We start from the raw sequence: 14226 nt of genomic DNA on the forward strand, positions 1-14226 counted from the left end.
TTTACTACTACATTACTCCGTCTTCTACAGCAGCTCAGATGGTGATGTTTCCAAAAGCCTCTGCAAGCCTGGATTTCACAACGATGCTTCAGCCTGTGAAGTGTGTGTAGGAAGGGAGCCAGGGATTCGACGACAGCATGGGCTTCCTGAGCATGGTTGTGACCAGTCTTCTGGAGCTCACCCCTCTCTCTGGGTCTCTCCCAGCTCTGGGGGGGGAGGTGGGGACTCCCACTGCAGGGTGAGTGCATTTTGACCAAGAACTACTGAGTGCTTCAGTTCAGTTCAGTTCAGTTCAGTTCAGTTGCTCAGTCGTGTCTGACTCTTTGCGACCCCATGAATCGCAGCACGTCAGGCCTCCCTGTCCATCACCAACTCCCGGAGTTCACTCAGACTCACGCCCATCGAGTCCGTGATGCCATCCAGCCATCTCATCCTCTGTCGTCCCCTTCTCCTCCTGCCCCTAATCCCTCCCAGCATCAGAGTCTTTTCCAATGAGTCAACTCTTCGCATGAGGTGGCCAAAGTACTGGCGTTTCAGCTTCAGCATCATTCCTTCCAAAGAACACCCAGGGGTGACCTTAATGTTGAACACATTCTGCCCTGGTAAATGTCACAGACAGACCTGATGGAGCACATGGAAGCAATAGAGGACATCCCGGGAGATGTTCCCTGGAGGCAGCTGTGATGAGGCTCCACCACTGCACTCTAGACAATCCACGATTGCAGAACATAAGGCAGACGTAAAAATATCAGCTCTTTCCCTATATACTGGCAGAAACAACCGGAAATTGAAACTAAAAAAGCCATTTAAAATAGCATTAGAAATATGAAATGCTTAGAGGTAAATCTGTCCAAAGATGGATATGTAAGACCTGTGCCCTATGGAACACTGCTGAGAACAGTAAGCGATGACCTGAATACACAGAGAGGTTTACCATGTTCATAGATTGGAAGTCTAAGTGGGGCTAAAGACTGCAGATGCTTTTAAGCTTTGACTCCCTCTTACCCAGCTCTGTCTTACTCTCTCTCACTGTCTCTTGTCTCTTCAATGTGTCACTCCGTGCCTGGCATCAAGCAGGTGTTCAGCGTTCAGTGAATAAATCAACAAGGAATAAGGGAGTAAATGAGAGGGTACCAAGAGGGGTCACAATTGCCCAGGAAAGCTAGAAAAGCCCCCTACAAGGTGAGCTGGAGTTCCGCAAGCTGAGATGGGGGATTGGGGACTAGACACAGAAGTCCTCTTATGAGCAGTTAAAACTGTCATCTGCTGTAGCTTGGGGATCCGTTTCTACCAGGGCTGCAGATACCTTGGAACACACTCTGAGCTCCTGTTCTGAAGGCCCTTCTACCCTCTGTTAAGGAATTTCTATATCATTGTTCAAACTCAAGATGGGAAAGGGCACATTGAGTATATTTAGTAGGGGAGTTCATTCACTCAACATTTTGAAATACAACACTTGCACCAGACAAAAGCTTGGACTTAATTCTGGGATAAAACTAGTGAAGACAGAAACCATCCCTGCTCAGTTATAAAACTGTTATAGCTAATGACAGGAACCATCTTTGTGCCAAGCAGAGTCAAATTCTCCACCTGTGCTCTTTACAACAGTCTGATAAAATAGTTATTATTATTAACTTCAGTAAACATGAAGGGACAGCTAAAACACACATTTAAAATGCACAGTGTGATTGATTTTAACAAATGGATATAACTTTTGACATCACCCACCAATAAGACATAAAACATTTCCATCATATCCGAAGTTTCCCTTATCCCTTCTCAATCATTGAGTGTCACTGGATGGGACCTCTCTGAGGGCCTGAGAGTGGGCCCTTGTCTAACACTCAAACGAATTGTCCAAGGAGCTACGGTACTGACAAAGCAAAAGACTTTACTGAAAAGTGGCGCTGGAGCAGAGAGCAGCATGAGGGAGACGAGGAGAACTGCTCTGCCTTGTGGTCCGCAGCCTCGGGTTTTCTGGTGGGTGGGGTTAGGTGAGCTGGGATTGTCTCCGGCCAGTCATCTTGCTCACGCCCTCATTCGGTCTGACGCAGGGCCCTTCCTGATGGCACGCGCATCCCTCAATCAAAATGATTTCCAGCGTGAGAGAGTCTGGGAGGCTGGCAAGAGATTTTATGGACTGGTCTCTTCTCCCCTTCTTTGGAGGAGGAAATGGCAAACCACTCCAGTATTCTCGCCTGGAGAATCCCATGGACAGAAGAGCCTGGCGGGCTACAATCCAAGGGGTCACAAAGTCAGATGCAACTGAAGCGACCAACACACACTTCTCCCCTTTTCAGCCCCTCCTGGGTTTTCCCCAGGTTTTGGGCCCTTCTCTGGCTTTATGTTCTTTGAAGCATCCTGAGATAGGAGACTTAAGGTGTTATTACGGTGCCCAGTCACAGCAGGCAGTGTTGGTCAACTGTTCCCTAACAACTTCTCACAGTATTGGTAAGATTTGTCTTTGCCGGTGTTCCTTGCAAACAAAGTAATGCAGTCTGTTCTCTCACATCTTGCTTCTTTGACTTACAGCGAATTCTGAGTTTTGTTCACATCACGGTGTCTTTCATTTTTGTTGTTATGTATTTCTCTGTGTTTTGGCTGCACTGCGTCTTCGTTGCTTCGCAGGAATGTTGTCTAGTTGCAGTGAGCAGGGGCTACTCTCCAGCTGCCGTGCTGGGGCTTCTCATTCTGGTGGCTTCTCTTGCTGTGGAGTACAGGCTCTAGACACCACCTGGGTTTCAGTAGTTGTGGCACACCAGCTTAGTTGCTCCCCAGAACGTGGGGTCTTTCCCGACCAGTGTTATTGAAAGAGGAGAGGAACAGGCCGTGCTGACTCCATCTTGAAAAAGAAGGAACCTCCTCCATCTTGCACTTTCAGTGAGCTTTGGACTATGTGCCTGGTAGCCACGGGCATAACATACCTACGGCTGAACCGGCCTCCTGGACTGATAAACACCAGTTTCCATACTAAAATTCCCCATCACCAAAAAGAATGTAATAATCCCCTATGTAGTCAATAACCTTTATAATCTTTATGGCACCCACTGGTATAGGCTACAATGTATAACCAGCTGACCCTTCTGATTGTGAATCATGGCTGTGACCTGACTGTATCTCCCTTTAACACTTTTCAGGCTAGGTTTAAGGACTCTGGGGATGTGGGCTTGAGCAATACACCTAAGGTATATAAGGTTTTCACAAAAGTCGCTCGGGGTTCTTGGCTAAGAGGAGACTCTGCCTTGGGCCCACTGGTGTGATCAACTGCACTCCACTATCTGCATTGTCCTTCTGGGTGAGTCTGTTTCCTGGAACGCGAGGCTACAACAATACACCCTGTGTCCCCTGCACTGGCAGGCCGATTCTTATCCACTCCACCAAATGGGAAGTTCCTTCATTAGTATCGCTGAAGTCAGAGCTTTAAGAGAGAAAGAAATTAATCAGATAATCACCTAATTGTGCCATGACAACAGCATTAAAGTTAACCTAAGCATAAGAACACAAGAAAATGTATTACCTTGCTTGCGACAATTCACCCAATACCATACACTCGGGGAGGTACACAAGATGAAGACTCACATGATTAGAAACCTTATAAAAACTATAACTATAAGGACCCTTTGTCCTTACTTCACTTCCCTCATTTAAAAAAGTCAGCTCAGATGAGGGCGGGAAGCGCAGCTCATCTTCCCTGGATACTAAGTAGGAATGATGCTAAAGCTGAAACTCCAATACTTTGGCCACCTCATGCGAAGAGTTGACTCATTGGAAAAGACTGATACTGGGAGGGATTGGGGGCAGGAGGAGAAGGGGATGACAGAGGATGAGATGGCTGGATGGCATCACCAACTCGATGGATGTGAGTCTGAGTGAACTCCAGGAGTTGGTGATAGACAGGGAGCCCTGGCGTGCTGCGACTGATGGGGTCGCAGAGTCGGACACGACCGAGCGACTGAACTGAACTGGAGACCAGGCTCCCTGAGGCGCATGCGCGCCCGCTCCAAGTCTGGCCAGCAACAGTCCTCACTCGCACAGTTCCGGCAAGAGGTCGGTGAAGCTCGCGGCGGTGCCAACGTGGCGCCGCTTGGGCCTGCCCAATCCCCGGAGCCCTGGTGGTCACGTGCACACGGCGCGGAACAGCCGGGCCCCGCCCACCGCCCGCGCCCGCCGCCGAGCCGGGGCCTCCCTCAGTCGCCTTGGCTCCCAGAACACCTGCGCGGGCCCGGCTGCGCCTGCGCAGTGTGGCCGGTGGGCCGGTCGGGGAGTGTGGCGGCGGCGGCGGCGGCAGCGGCGGCGCGAGGGTGCCGGTGGGCTGGGAGCCCGGGGTGAGCTGTTGGCCGTCCTCCCTCAGGAGGCAGAAGTGAGCTCCGGCTCGCCTTCTGCGCGACCCGGGACCTCTCGCGGCCCCTGGGCGAGCGGCGGTCGGCGACGCGAGGAGGGTTCCGGCGCGGGGTGGCCATGGACTCGGCGGCGCTGGAGCGGGACGCGGTACAGTTCGCGCGGCGGGCCGTGCAGCGCGACCAGGAGGGCCGCTACGCGGAGGCCGTATTTTACTACAAGGTGGGCCGGGGGCGGGGCCGGGGCTGGGGGCGGGGCCGGGGGCGGGGCTGAGGCGCCTGCCCGTCGGGGGCTCGGTCCCCGCGGCGGAGGCGATCCCCGGGCTCGACGCTCATGAGGGCGACGGCGGGGCCGGGCGCTCGGCTCCACAGACGTGCGCTCGCCGCCACAGACGGGCCGGAAGCACGCGGGAGAGCGCCGCGAGTCAGTGAAGAAGAAAGCATTGCGCGTCCTGGTGCTTGACTTCCGCACGTCTCCATCCCCCACAGTGTCTGTGTACTCATCCTTTTTGAAAAAGAAACTGGGGTCAGATTGTCTGTGCTTTTTTTAAACCTGTTCATTTCATTTGAACTTTTAAGAAAATTACGAATTTTTTAAAAGTTTCCCGGTATGACTTTGTTATCAATGATAATATTAAGGGCTAGATGCATAGTATCCCATTATGTGGATATGCCGTCGTTTCTTTACAGAGTCTCCTGGCCATTTTAATGTGCATTCTGTTTCTTCAGCATCATAATATCCTTGTAGCTAATGCTTTACACGTTTCTGTGATATTTCTTTTGGATAAATGGCTGAGGCCAGAATTAGAGCCCGCCCCCTCCCCCCCGGTCCACTGTCTGCGCCCCAGTTCTGAGGATTTGCAGACGCACACCTCTCCAGCCCCAGTCGTGGCCCATCCCCACTCCGGTGGAGGGAGCTGTATCCTCTAAAGACCGTCACCTTTTCTTTTAGGAAGAATGTCAGGCTTTGAAAATACAGTTGTAGTCATTTTTCTTCTGTAAACCTGTATGCTACCAATAATGTGTAATTTTTTTTTTTCTCAGATTAATGTTTGATTGCCTTCATTTTACAGCCTGTGTTTAGAGACTTCGGTTGTGTTTCAGAGCCATTCTTTTTGAACTTTTTTCTTTACAATTTCATAATGGTGGTATTTCTTTAAAAGTAGGACTGTGTTGTATTAGTTTTGTGAAATAGTGGCAAGTGTTCTTAAGTAAACATAGTGCCATATGAAATAGCTTTTTCTAAAGTGAAAGGAAATCCTGTGCAGTGCCTTTTGTTTGCTGTAGAATTACATGCATGTTGTCATGAAGAGTTCTCTTCCTGGAGAGAATCAGCAGAGTGGTGGTGTTTCTATTCCTGTAAACTGTTTCAGATATTTAGTGGTTTCGGTCTTCATGCTGTTCTCTCTGGGATTCCTTGTTAATCACTTTCAAGTGTAAATGAAATGAGCAAAGTAAAGTTGATAGCAACAGTTACAAAAACTGGCTACAGTCTTTACATATACAGTTATATTTTCCTCCCTTGAAATATCTGAATTGCAGGATCTGAGGAGAACATATCTTTTCTACCCCCAATTTCCATTTGGATCAAAACTGTACTCTTCTTATTGATTTTGTAGGTTCAGAGAAACATTCCTCCAGTAACTGGATTCAAAAAGGGATGGCTTCTTTGGATCCAGATATTGAGGCATGAGGTTCCTTGAAATGTGTCCATTTAGATGACTGCAGGGAAGGAGGTGGTGCTGAGGGGAGTCTCTCTGTGGTAGTGCTGGTCACCCTCCTGGAAGGGTGATGGCGAGAACGGAGACTTTTCCTCACTAGCACAGCCTGACTGGCTAAGGAGGTCATGGAATAACTGGAAAATGGATCCAGGTGTTCTTAATTAAGTTTCTTTCATTCAGCTGAAATCTGCCTTAAAATGTCTCCCTCTTTGACAATGTTTTCTTTGGAGAAAAAACTTTGCTTGCCATAGTGAGACAATTAACGTTTATAATCGTTTGTTGGTATTTATGAGTATTGTCTGTTCTGATGCTTTCAGGACTCAGATCACCTTTTCACAGTATGTAGTTTCGTCTGACCTACTGCATTGAGAAGAAGGAAAACAACGTAAATCACAGTTATTCTAAGAACATGTTTAAAATCAGCCCCTTCTATTTGACTTTGTAAAGTCTCAACAGTCTGAGAAAATTGGGAGCATTGAGAACTGAAAGAAGTAGTAAAGGACTATATTATTCATTTACTTTATGAAAAAATTTTCTCATATCTTAAAGACGTTCTTGTTTTATCATTCATAGAAAGCAACCGTGAGTTAGAAAGTGGTAAAGAAAACTCAAATTGTAATTCAGCTGTTAGAGTCCTTTGAATTCTTTTTTTTATTTTTAGGAAGCTGCACAAGCTTTAATTTATGCTGAGATGGCAGGATCAAGCCTAGAACATATTCAAGAAAAAATAAACGAGTATCTGGAAAGAGTGCAGGCCTTACATTCAGCAGGTTGGTAAAGACTGCTAACCATGTCACTATTTTTTTTTTCTTCTTTCCTGTCCCATCTTACTTTTCTCTTATGTTTCTCTTTCCTTTTTGTTTTCATCTTTGATTCTTGATCTTCACTTGTTTGCTGCTCATTCCTCTTCTGGTAATCACATCTTTGAAGATCGTAATATGGAAATAAGTGATAGATCTGTGAAGAGGAACCTCAGAGATCATGTCATGTGATATCCTAATTTCCCAGAAATGGACATGAATCATCTACATGCAAACAGTGTATCATTGGCAAAATCGGGATTAGAATCCTATTAAAATCTGCCTTTAAATATCTGTCACATGCCCTCTCCTGTTATTAAAATTAAATGACTCTTCCTTCAGTGTCTAAAGACATCAGCAGTGGGTTCACAGTCTTTACTGTATCAGTATCCTCAACCTCAAGACCTTAGCTAAACTCTTATTTTAGAGAGTTTGCCAACATATCTTGGGAAAGTAACATGTAAGCAGAGACCTGGAACAACCTGTTTATTTTTGTAAGCCTCATGGCAAATGCTGTGGCACAAGTTCCCAGACTTAATGTTCATAGTTCTGTTAGAAGTAAAAGGGTTCTTGGCAAAATCTGTTGTTTGAATGGTAGGAAAGAAAATGATCATCTGTTGATATTTTGTTTCAAGAATATATTCATGTCACTGAGGACTCTTTTTTGACCTTTTTTTCCCTGTGGCTATCTAATAAAGCCACAAACGTAGAGAGGTCTTATTCAGCATTCTCTGACAGACTTTGTGCTACTTTCTACCACTTACTCTGAACAGATAGTAGCAGTTAAAACCAGCTTATAGTTAAGATAAAGTAGATTTAATTGTTGGGTTTCTTATTATGACAATCCCCTTACACACACAGTATTTCCTTTTAAGACAGTGCCCAGAAACTGCATGCATTGACAGGTGAACTATTTGTGTCAAGCTCTCACTTGATACAAATTTATACTGATGCATATATTCAAAATACCATGGAATTCAGAGACACTTCATTTTCCTTGCTAAGTAAATAAAGTTTTTAAATTTATAAATGTGATGTTTATATGATACTCAGACGCAGAATGAGATAGCCCTGATGTCTTGAAGAATGAAAACTTGTCAGTAAAACAGAAGTAAAGGATTTTTAGAGTGCAACATACCTTAAATGTTTTGCCAACTTTTTGACCCATTTTGTTCAGCAAGTGAAAGATAATTTGTAGGGAATTAAATGATTGACTTAGTTATCATTTCATGCAGAAGAGTTCTTTATCAAATAAAAATCTTGTTCGTAATCCCAGTTTTTAAAACAGATAGAGTCTGCTGATAGTCAAGAAACTTTGAGAGATGACATGACTTTGTGGGTAGGGAAGGTAACCCAGTTTGAATTTCACTAGTGAAGTGTAAAAAACTCAACACTTGGAATTAAAAGATCTAAGTTGAGTCCTTGCCCTTCCACTTATAGCTGTGAAACCATAGGCTAGATAGTCATTCTCAACTAGAATCAGTTTTGCCTCTCAGGAGACATTTTACATTGTCTGGAGAGATGTTTGTTGTTTATGTTAGGGGTCAGGGTGTAGTATGCTGCTAACATCTGGAGGGCAGGGACAGTGCTACAGGGAAAATTCTAAAATGCATAGGACCGTCCACAGCAAAGAATTATCCAGGAGAAAATGTCAGTAGGGCCAAGGCTGACATGCAAACCTTGAGCTGAATATTTTAACATTCATTTAATAAATGGGATTAGTATAATACATGGCTTAAAGAGATATTACTGAGGATTATAGTTTTTTTAAAAGATCAAGCACAATTTTGAGACAAAATTTAAAGCTTTTTTAAAAAACATTTATTGAGATATAATTCACATACCATAAAATTCAACTTTTTATAGTAGGCAGTTAAGTGGTTTTTAGTGTATTCCCAGAATTGTACAACCATCACCACTGTCTATCTGCAGACATTCTCATCACCCTAGAAGAAACCTCTTAACCATTAGTAGTCACGCCCCATTCCTCCCATCCCCTTGGTGGTACTAAATTTGTCAGTCGTATCCAACTCTTTGCAACCCTGTGGAAAGCAGCATGCTGTCTTTCACTATCTCCTGGAGTTTTCAAATTCATGTTTATTGAGTCAGTGATGCTATCTAACTATCTGTCTCCGCCTAGGCCCTCAGTTCAGTTCAGTCGCTCAGTCGTGTCCGACTCTCTGCGACCCCATCAATCGCAGCACGCCAGGCCTCCCTGTCCATCACCAACTCCCGGGGTTCGCTCAGACTCATGTCCATCAAATCAGTGATGTCATCCAGCCATCTCATCCTCTGTCGTCCCCTTCTCCTCCTGCCCCCAATCCCTCCCAGCATCAGAGTCTTTTCCAATAAGTCAGCTCTTTGCCTGAGGTGGCAGAAGTACTGGAGTTTCAGCTTTAGCATCAGTCCTTCCAAAGAACACCCAGGGCTGATCTTTAGAATGGACTGGTTGGATCTCCTTGCAGTCCAAGGGACTCTCAAGAGTTTTCTTCAACACCACAGTTCAAAAGCATCAATTCTTCGGCTCTCAGCTTTCTTCACAGTACAACTCTCACATCCATACATGACCACTGGAAGAACCATAGCCTTGACTAGACGGACCTTTGTTGGCAAAGTAATGTCTCTGCTTTTAAACATGCTATCTAGGTTGGTCATAACTTTCCTTCCAAGGAGTAAGCGTCTTTTAATTTCATGGCTGCAGTCACCATCTGCAGTGATTTTGGAGCCCAAAAAAGTAAAGTCAGCCAATGTATCCACTGTTTCCACATCTATTTCCCATGAAGTGATGGGACCAGATGCCATGATCTTCGTTTTCTGAATGTTGAGCTTTAAGCCAACTTTTTCACTCTCCTCTTTCACCTTCATCAAGGGGCTTTTTAGTTCCTCTTCACTTTCTGCCATAAGGGTGGTGTCATCTGCATATCTGAGGTTATTGATATTTCTCCTGGCAATCTTGATTCCAGCTTGTGCCCAGGTTTCTCATGATGTACTCTGCATAGAAGTTAAATAAGCAGGATGACAATATGCAGCCTTGGCGTACTCATTTTCCTATTTGGAACCAGTCTGTTGTTCCATGTCCAGTTCTAACTGTTGCTTCCTAACCTGCATACAAATTTCTCAAGAGGCAGGTCAGGTGGTCTGGTATTCCCGTCTTTTTCAGAATTTTCCACAGTTTGTGGTGATCCACACAGTCAAAGGCTTTGGCATAGTCAATAAAGCAGAAATAGATGTTTTTCTGGAAATCTCTTGCTTTTTCCATGATCCAGCGGATGTTGGCAATTTGATCTCTGGTTCCTCTGCCTTTTCTAAAACCAGCTTGAACATCTGGAAGTTCACAGTTCACGTATTGCTGAAGCCTGGCTTGGAGAATTTTCAGCATTACTTTACTAGCATGTGAGATGAGTGCAATTGTGTGGTAGTTTGAGCATTCTTTGGCATTGCCTTTCTTTGGGATTGGAATGAAAACTGACCTTTTCCAGTCCTGTGGCCACTGCTGAGTTTTCCCAATTTGCTGGCATATTGAGTGCAGCACTTTCACAGCATCATCTTTCAGAATTTGAAATAGCTCAACTGGAATTCCATCACCTCCAATAGCTTTGTTCGTAGTGATACTTTGTAAGGTCCCCTTGACCTCACATTCCATGATGTCTGGCTCTAGGTGAGTGATCACACCATCGTGATTATCTTGGTTGTGAAGATCTTTTTGTACAGTTCTTCTGTGTATTCTTGCCACCTCTTCTTAATATCTTCTGCTTCTGTTAGGTCCATACCATTTCTGTCCTTTATTAAGCCCATCTTTGCATGAAATGTTCCCTTGGTATCTCTAATTTTCTTGAAGAGATCTCTAGTCTTTCCCATTCTGTTGTTTTCTTCTATTTCCTTGCATTGCTCACTGAGGAAGACTTTCTTATCTCTCCTTGCTATTCTTTGGAACTCTGTATTCAGATGCTTATACCTTTCCTTTTCTCCTTTGCTTTTTGCTTCTCTTCTTTTCACAGCTATTTGTAAGGCCTCCTCAGACAGCCTTTCCTTTCCTTGGGGATGGTCTTGATCCCTGTCTCCTTTACAATATCACGAACCTCCGTCCATAGTTCATCAGGCACTCTATCAGATCTATGCCCTTAAATCTATTCCTCACTTCCACTGTATAATCATAAGGGATTTGATTTAGGTCATACCTGAATGGTCTAGTGGTTTTCCCTACTTTCTTCAATTTCAGTCTGAATTTGGCAATAAGGAGTTCATGATCTGAGCCATAGTCAGCTTCTGCTCTTGTTTTTGTTGACTGTATAGAGCTTCTCCATCTTTGGCTGCAAAGAGTATAATCAATCTGATTTCGGTATTGACCATCTGGTGATGTCCATGTGTAGAGTCTTCTCTTGTGTTGTTGGAAGAGGGTGTTTGCTATGACTAGTGCGTTCTCTTGGCAAAACTCTATTAGCCTTTGCCCTGCTTCATTCCGTATTCCAAGGCCAAATTTGCCTGTTACCCCAGGTGTTTCTTGACTTTCTACTTTTGCATTCCAGTCCCCTAGAATGAAAAGGACATCTTTTTTGTGTGTTAGTTCTAGAAGGTCTTGTAGGTCTTCATAGAACTGTTCAACTTCAGCTTCTTCAGCGTTACTGGTTGGGGCATAGACTTGGATTTCTAAGGTATTGAATGGTTTGCCTTGGAAACAGAGATCATTCTGTCGTTTTTGAGATTGCATCCAAGTACTGCATTTCGGACTCTTTGTTGACTATGATGGCTACTCCATTTCTTCAACGGGATTCCTGCCTGCAGTGGTAGATACAATGGTCATCTGAGTTAAATTCACCCATTCCAGTCCTTTTTAGTGCGTGGATTCCTAGAATGTCGACGTTCACCCTTGCCATCTCCTGTTTGACCACTTCTAATTTGCCTTGATTCATGGACCTGACATTCCAGGTTCCTATGCAATATTGCTCTTTACAGCATTGGATCTTGCTTCTATCACCAGTCACATCCACAACTGGGTATTGTTTTTGCTTCGGCTCCATCCCTTCATTCTTTCTGGAGTTATTTCTCCACTGATCTCCAGTAGCATATTGGGCACCTACTGACCTGGGGAGTTCCTCTTTCAGTATCCTATCATTCTGCCCTTTGATACTGTTCATGGGGTTCTCAAGGCAAGAATACTGAAGTGGTTTGCCATTCCCTTCTCCAGTGGACCACATTCTGTCCACTGTCCCTAGGCCCTAGCAGCTACTAATCCTGCTACTCTTTAATCCTAATAATCTATTTTCTGTTTCCATGGATTTGTCAATTCTAGATATTTGTTGTAAATGGAGTCATCCAGTATGTGGCCTTTTGTATCTGGCTTCTTTTATTTAGCATAATATTTTTAGCATTTATCCTTGTGGTAGCATGTCTCATTTCTTTTTATGGTTGAATAATATTTCATTGTGTTAATATACCACATTTTATTTATCTGTTCATCAGTTGGTGGACGTTGGCTTGGTTCCACCTTTTGTCTGTTGTGAGTAATGCTGTTTTTGTGTGGACATATGTTTTCAGTTCTCTTGAAACCGAGAAGTAGAATTACTAGGTCATATGGTACCTTTGGGCATATCAGTGGCTCAATGGTAAGGAATCCACCAGCACTGCAGGAAACTCAGGTTTGAGCCCTGGGTTGGGAAGATCCCCTGGAAGTGGGCATGGCAACCCACTCCAGTATTCTTGCCTGAAGAATCCCGTGGACAGAGGAGCCTGGCAGGTTACAGTGCATAACGTTGCAAAGAGTTGTACCTGACTGAAGCGACTGAGCACGCATGCACACACGTGGTAGCTTTATGTCTAACTCTGAGGAACTGCTAAACTGCTTTCCACAGCAGCTATACCTTCATACAGTTAACCAGCAATGTTCTGTTTCCTTCACAGCCTTATCAACACTTGTTATTTTCTGTCTTATTTTAGCCATCTTTCTGGGGATAAAATGGCATCTTACTGTGGCTTTGATATTCATTTCTCTGCTGAGCATCTTTTCATGTTCCAGTTGGCTATTCGAGTATCTGCTTTGGAGAAATGACTATACAGATTCTTTCCCCATGATATAAGTCAGGGTTCTCCAGAGAAACAGAACCAGTAGGGTGTACATAAAGAGATTTATCACGAGCAGTTGTCTCATGCAGTTATGGAGGCTAAGACGTCCCACTGTCTGCCCTCTGCGAGTTGGAGACCCAGGAAAGCCAGTGATGTGGTTCAGTCTAAGTCCAAAGGCCTGAGAAGCAGGGGACCTGATGGTGTGAGGTGCAGTGCAGGACCAGGGAAGACCCGTGTGCCAGCTCCCGCAGTCCTGCAGTAGGCAGGTTCTCCCCCCTGCCTTCTGCTCAATTCAGGCCCACAGTGGGCTGGATGATGCCCACCCACATTGGGGAGGGCACTCTGCTTTCAATACCAACTCTAAATGCTAATTTCATTCAGAAGTGTCCCCATAGGCTACCCAGAAATCTTGGTTAGCTAAGCAACTGGGTAACCTGTGAGCCAATCAAATTGACACAAGTTGATGAGATAATCACCACACCCGTTTTAAACGATTTGTCTTTTTGTTGTTGAGTTATAAGAGATATTTACATATTCTAGATGAAAATCTCTTATGGATATGTATCTTTATATTAAAAACAGAAGCATTTATGTCTAACAGCAATAAAAATATAGCTTACTCTGGACCCTGATGAATAGGAAACAGCATGAATTTTATTATCAAGGCCTAATAGATTATATAATTATTGCCTGTACTAAAAAAAAATTTAGAACATGATTGAGTTTATTTAGATCTAGTGTTTGCTAAGTTTAGTCTTGTTTTTTGTGGGGAGAACGCTAATGTTCATTTTACTTTTTTAAATGATGAAAAGTGCTAGTAGGGACAGAGAAGAGTTCAGGGAAAATTTAAAGATTTCTTTTTACCTTGCTAAGTTTTTTGCATGAAGGATTACAGAATTTTGGTAGAGTGTATTAAAATGACATGTTGTTCCCTGGATGTATATGTAGGTATGTGGCTTTTTTCTGATCCTAGTGCAGTCAAAGAGTGCGGATCCTTTGAAATCAAAACATCAGTTGGACTTAGAGCGTGCCCATTTCCTCGTGACACAAGCTTTTGACGAAGATGAAAAAGGGAATGTTGAAGATGCTATAGAACTGTATACAGAAGCTGTAGATCTCTGTCTGAAAACCGTATGTATAATAATTCTTACAGGTTAAGTTTGGTGGAATTGTCCTAAGAAATTTCTTCTTACTAGTGCATTTTATGTAACAATTCATTTAAAAAAATACTATTATTATAGATATAACTTAAGTTACTCCTCATTGAAAGATAATGGGATATGTATATATGTGGCTGAGTCCCATGAC

General features: G+C 44.0%; 1 protein-coding gene across 2 annotated transcripts in view; it reads left to right on the plus strand.

The window, feature by feature from the left end:
• Positions 1 to 4238: 4238 nt before the first annotated feature.
• Positions 4239 to 14226, plus strand: part of CAPN7 (calpain 7) — a 50284-nt gene continuing 40296 nt past the window's right edge. For both annotated transcript variants that reach the window (XM_027961849.2, XM_042238561.1), the window contains exons 1-3: positions 4239 to 4560; positions 6720 to 6828; positions 13892 to 14049. In XM_027961849.2, the coding sequence (XP_027817650.2) occupies positions 4459 to 4560; positions 6720 to 6828; positions 13892 to 14049 (369 nt within the window). In that variant the 5' untranslated portion in view covers positions 4239 to 4458. The remainder of the gene's footprint in view (positions 4561 to 6719; positions 6829 to 13891; positions 14050 to 14226) is intronic.

This window comes from Ovis aries, chromosome 1, assembly GCF_016772045.2.
Source record: "Ovis aries strain OAR_USU_Benz2616 breed Rambouillet chromosome 1, ARS-UI_Ramb_v3.0, whole genome shotgun sequence".
Lineage (NCBI taxonomy): Eukaryota > Metazoa > Chordata > Mammalia > Artiodactyla > Bovidae > Ovis > Ovis aries.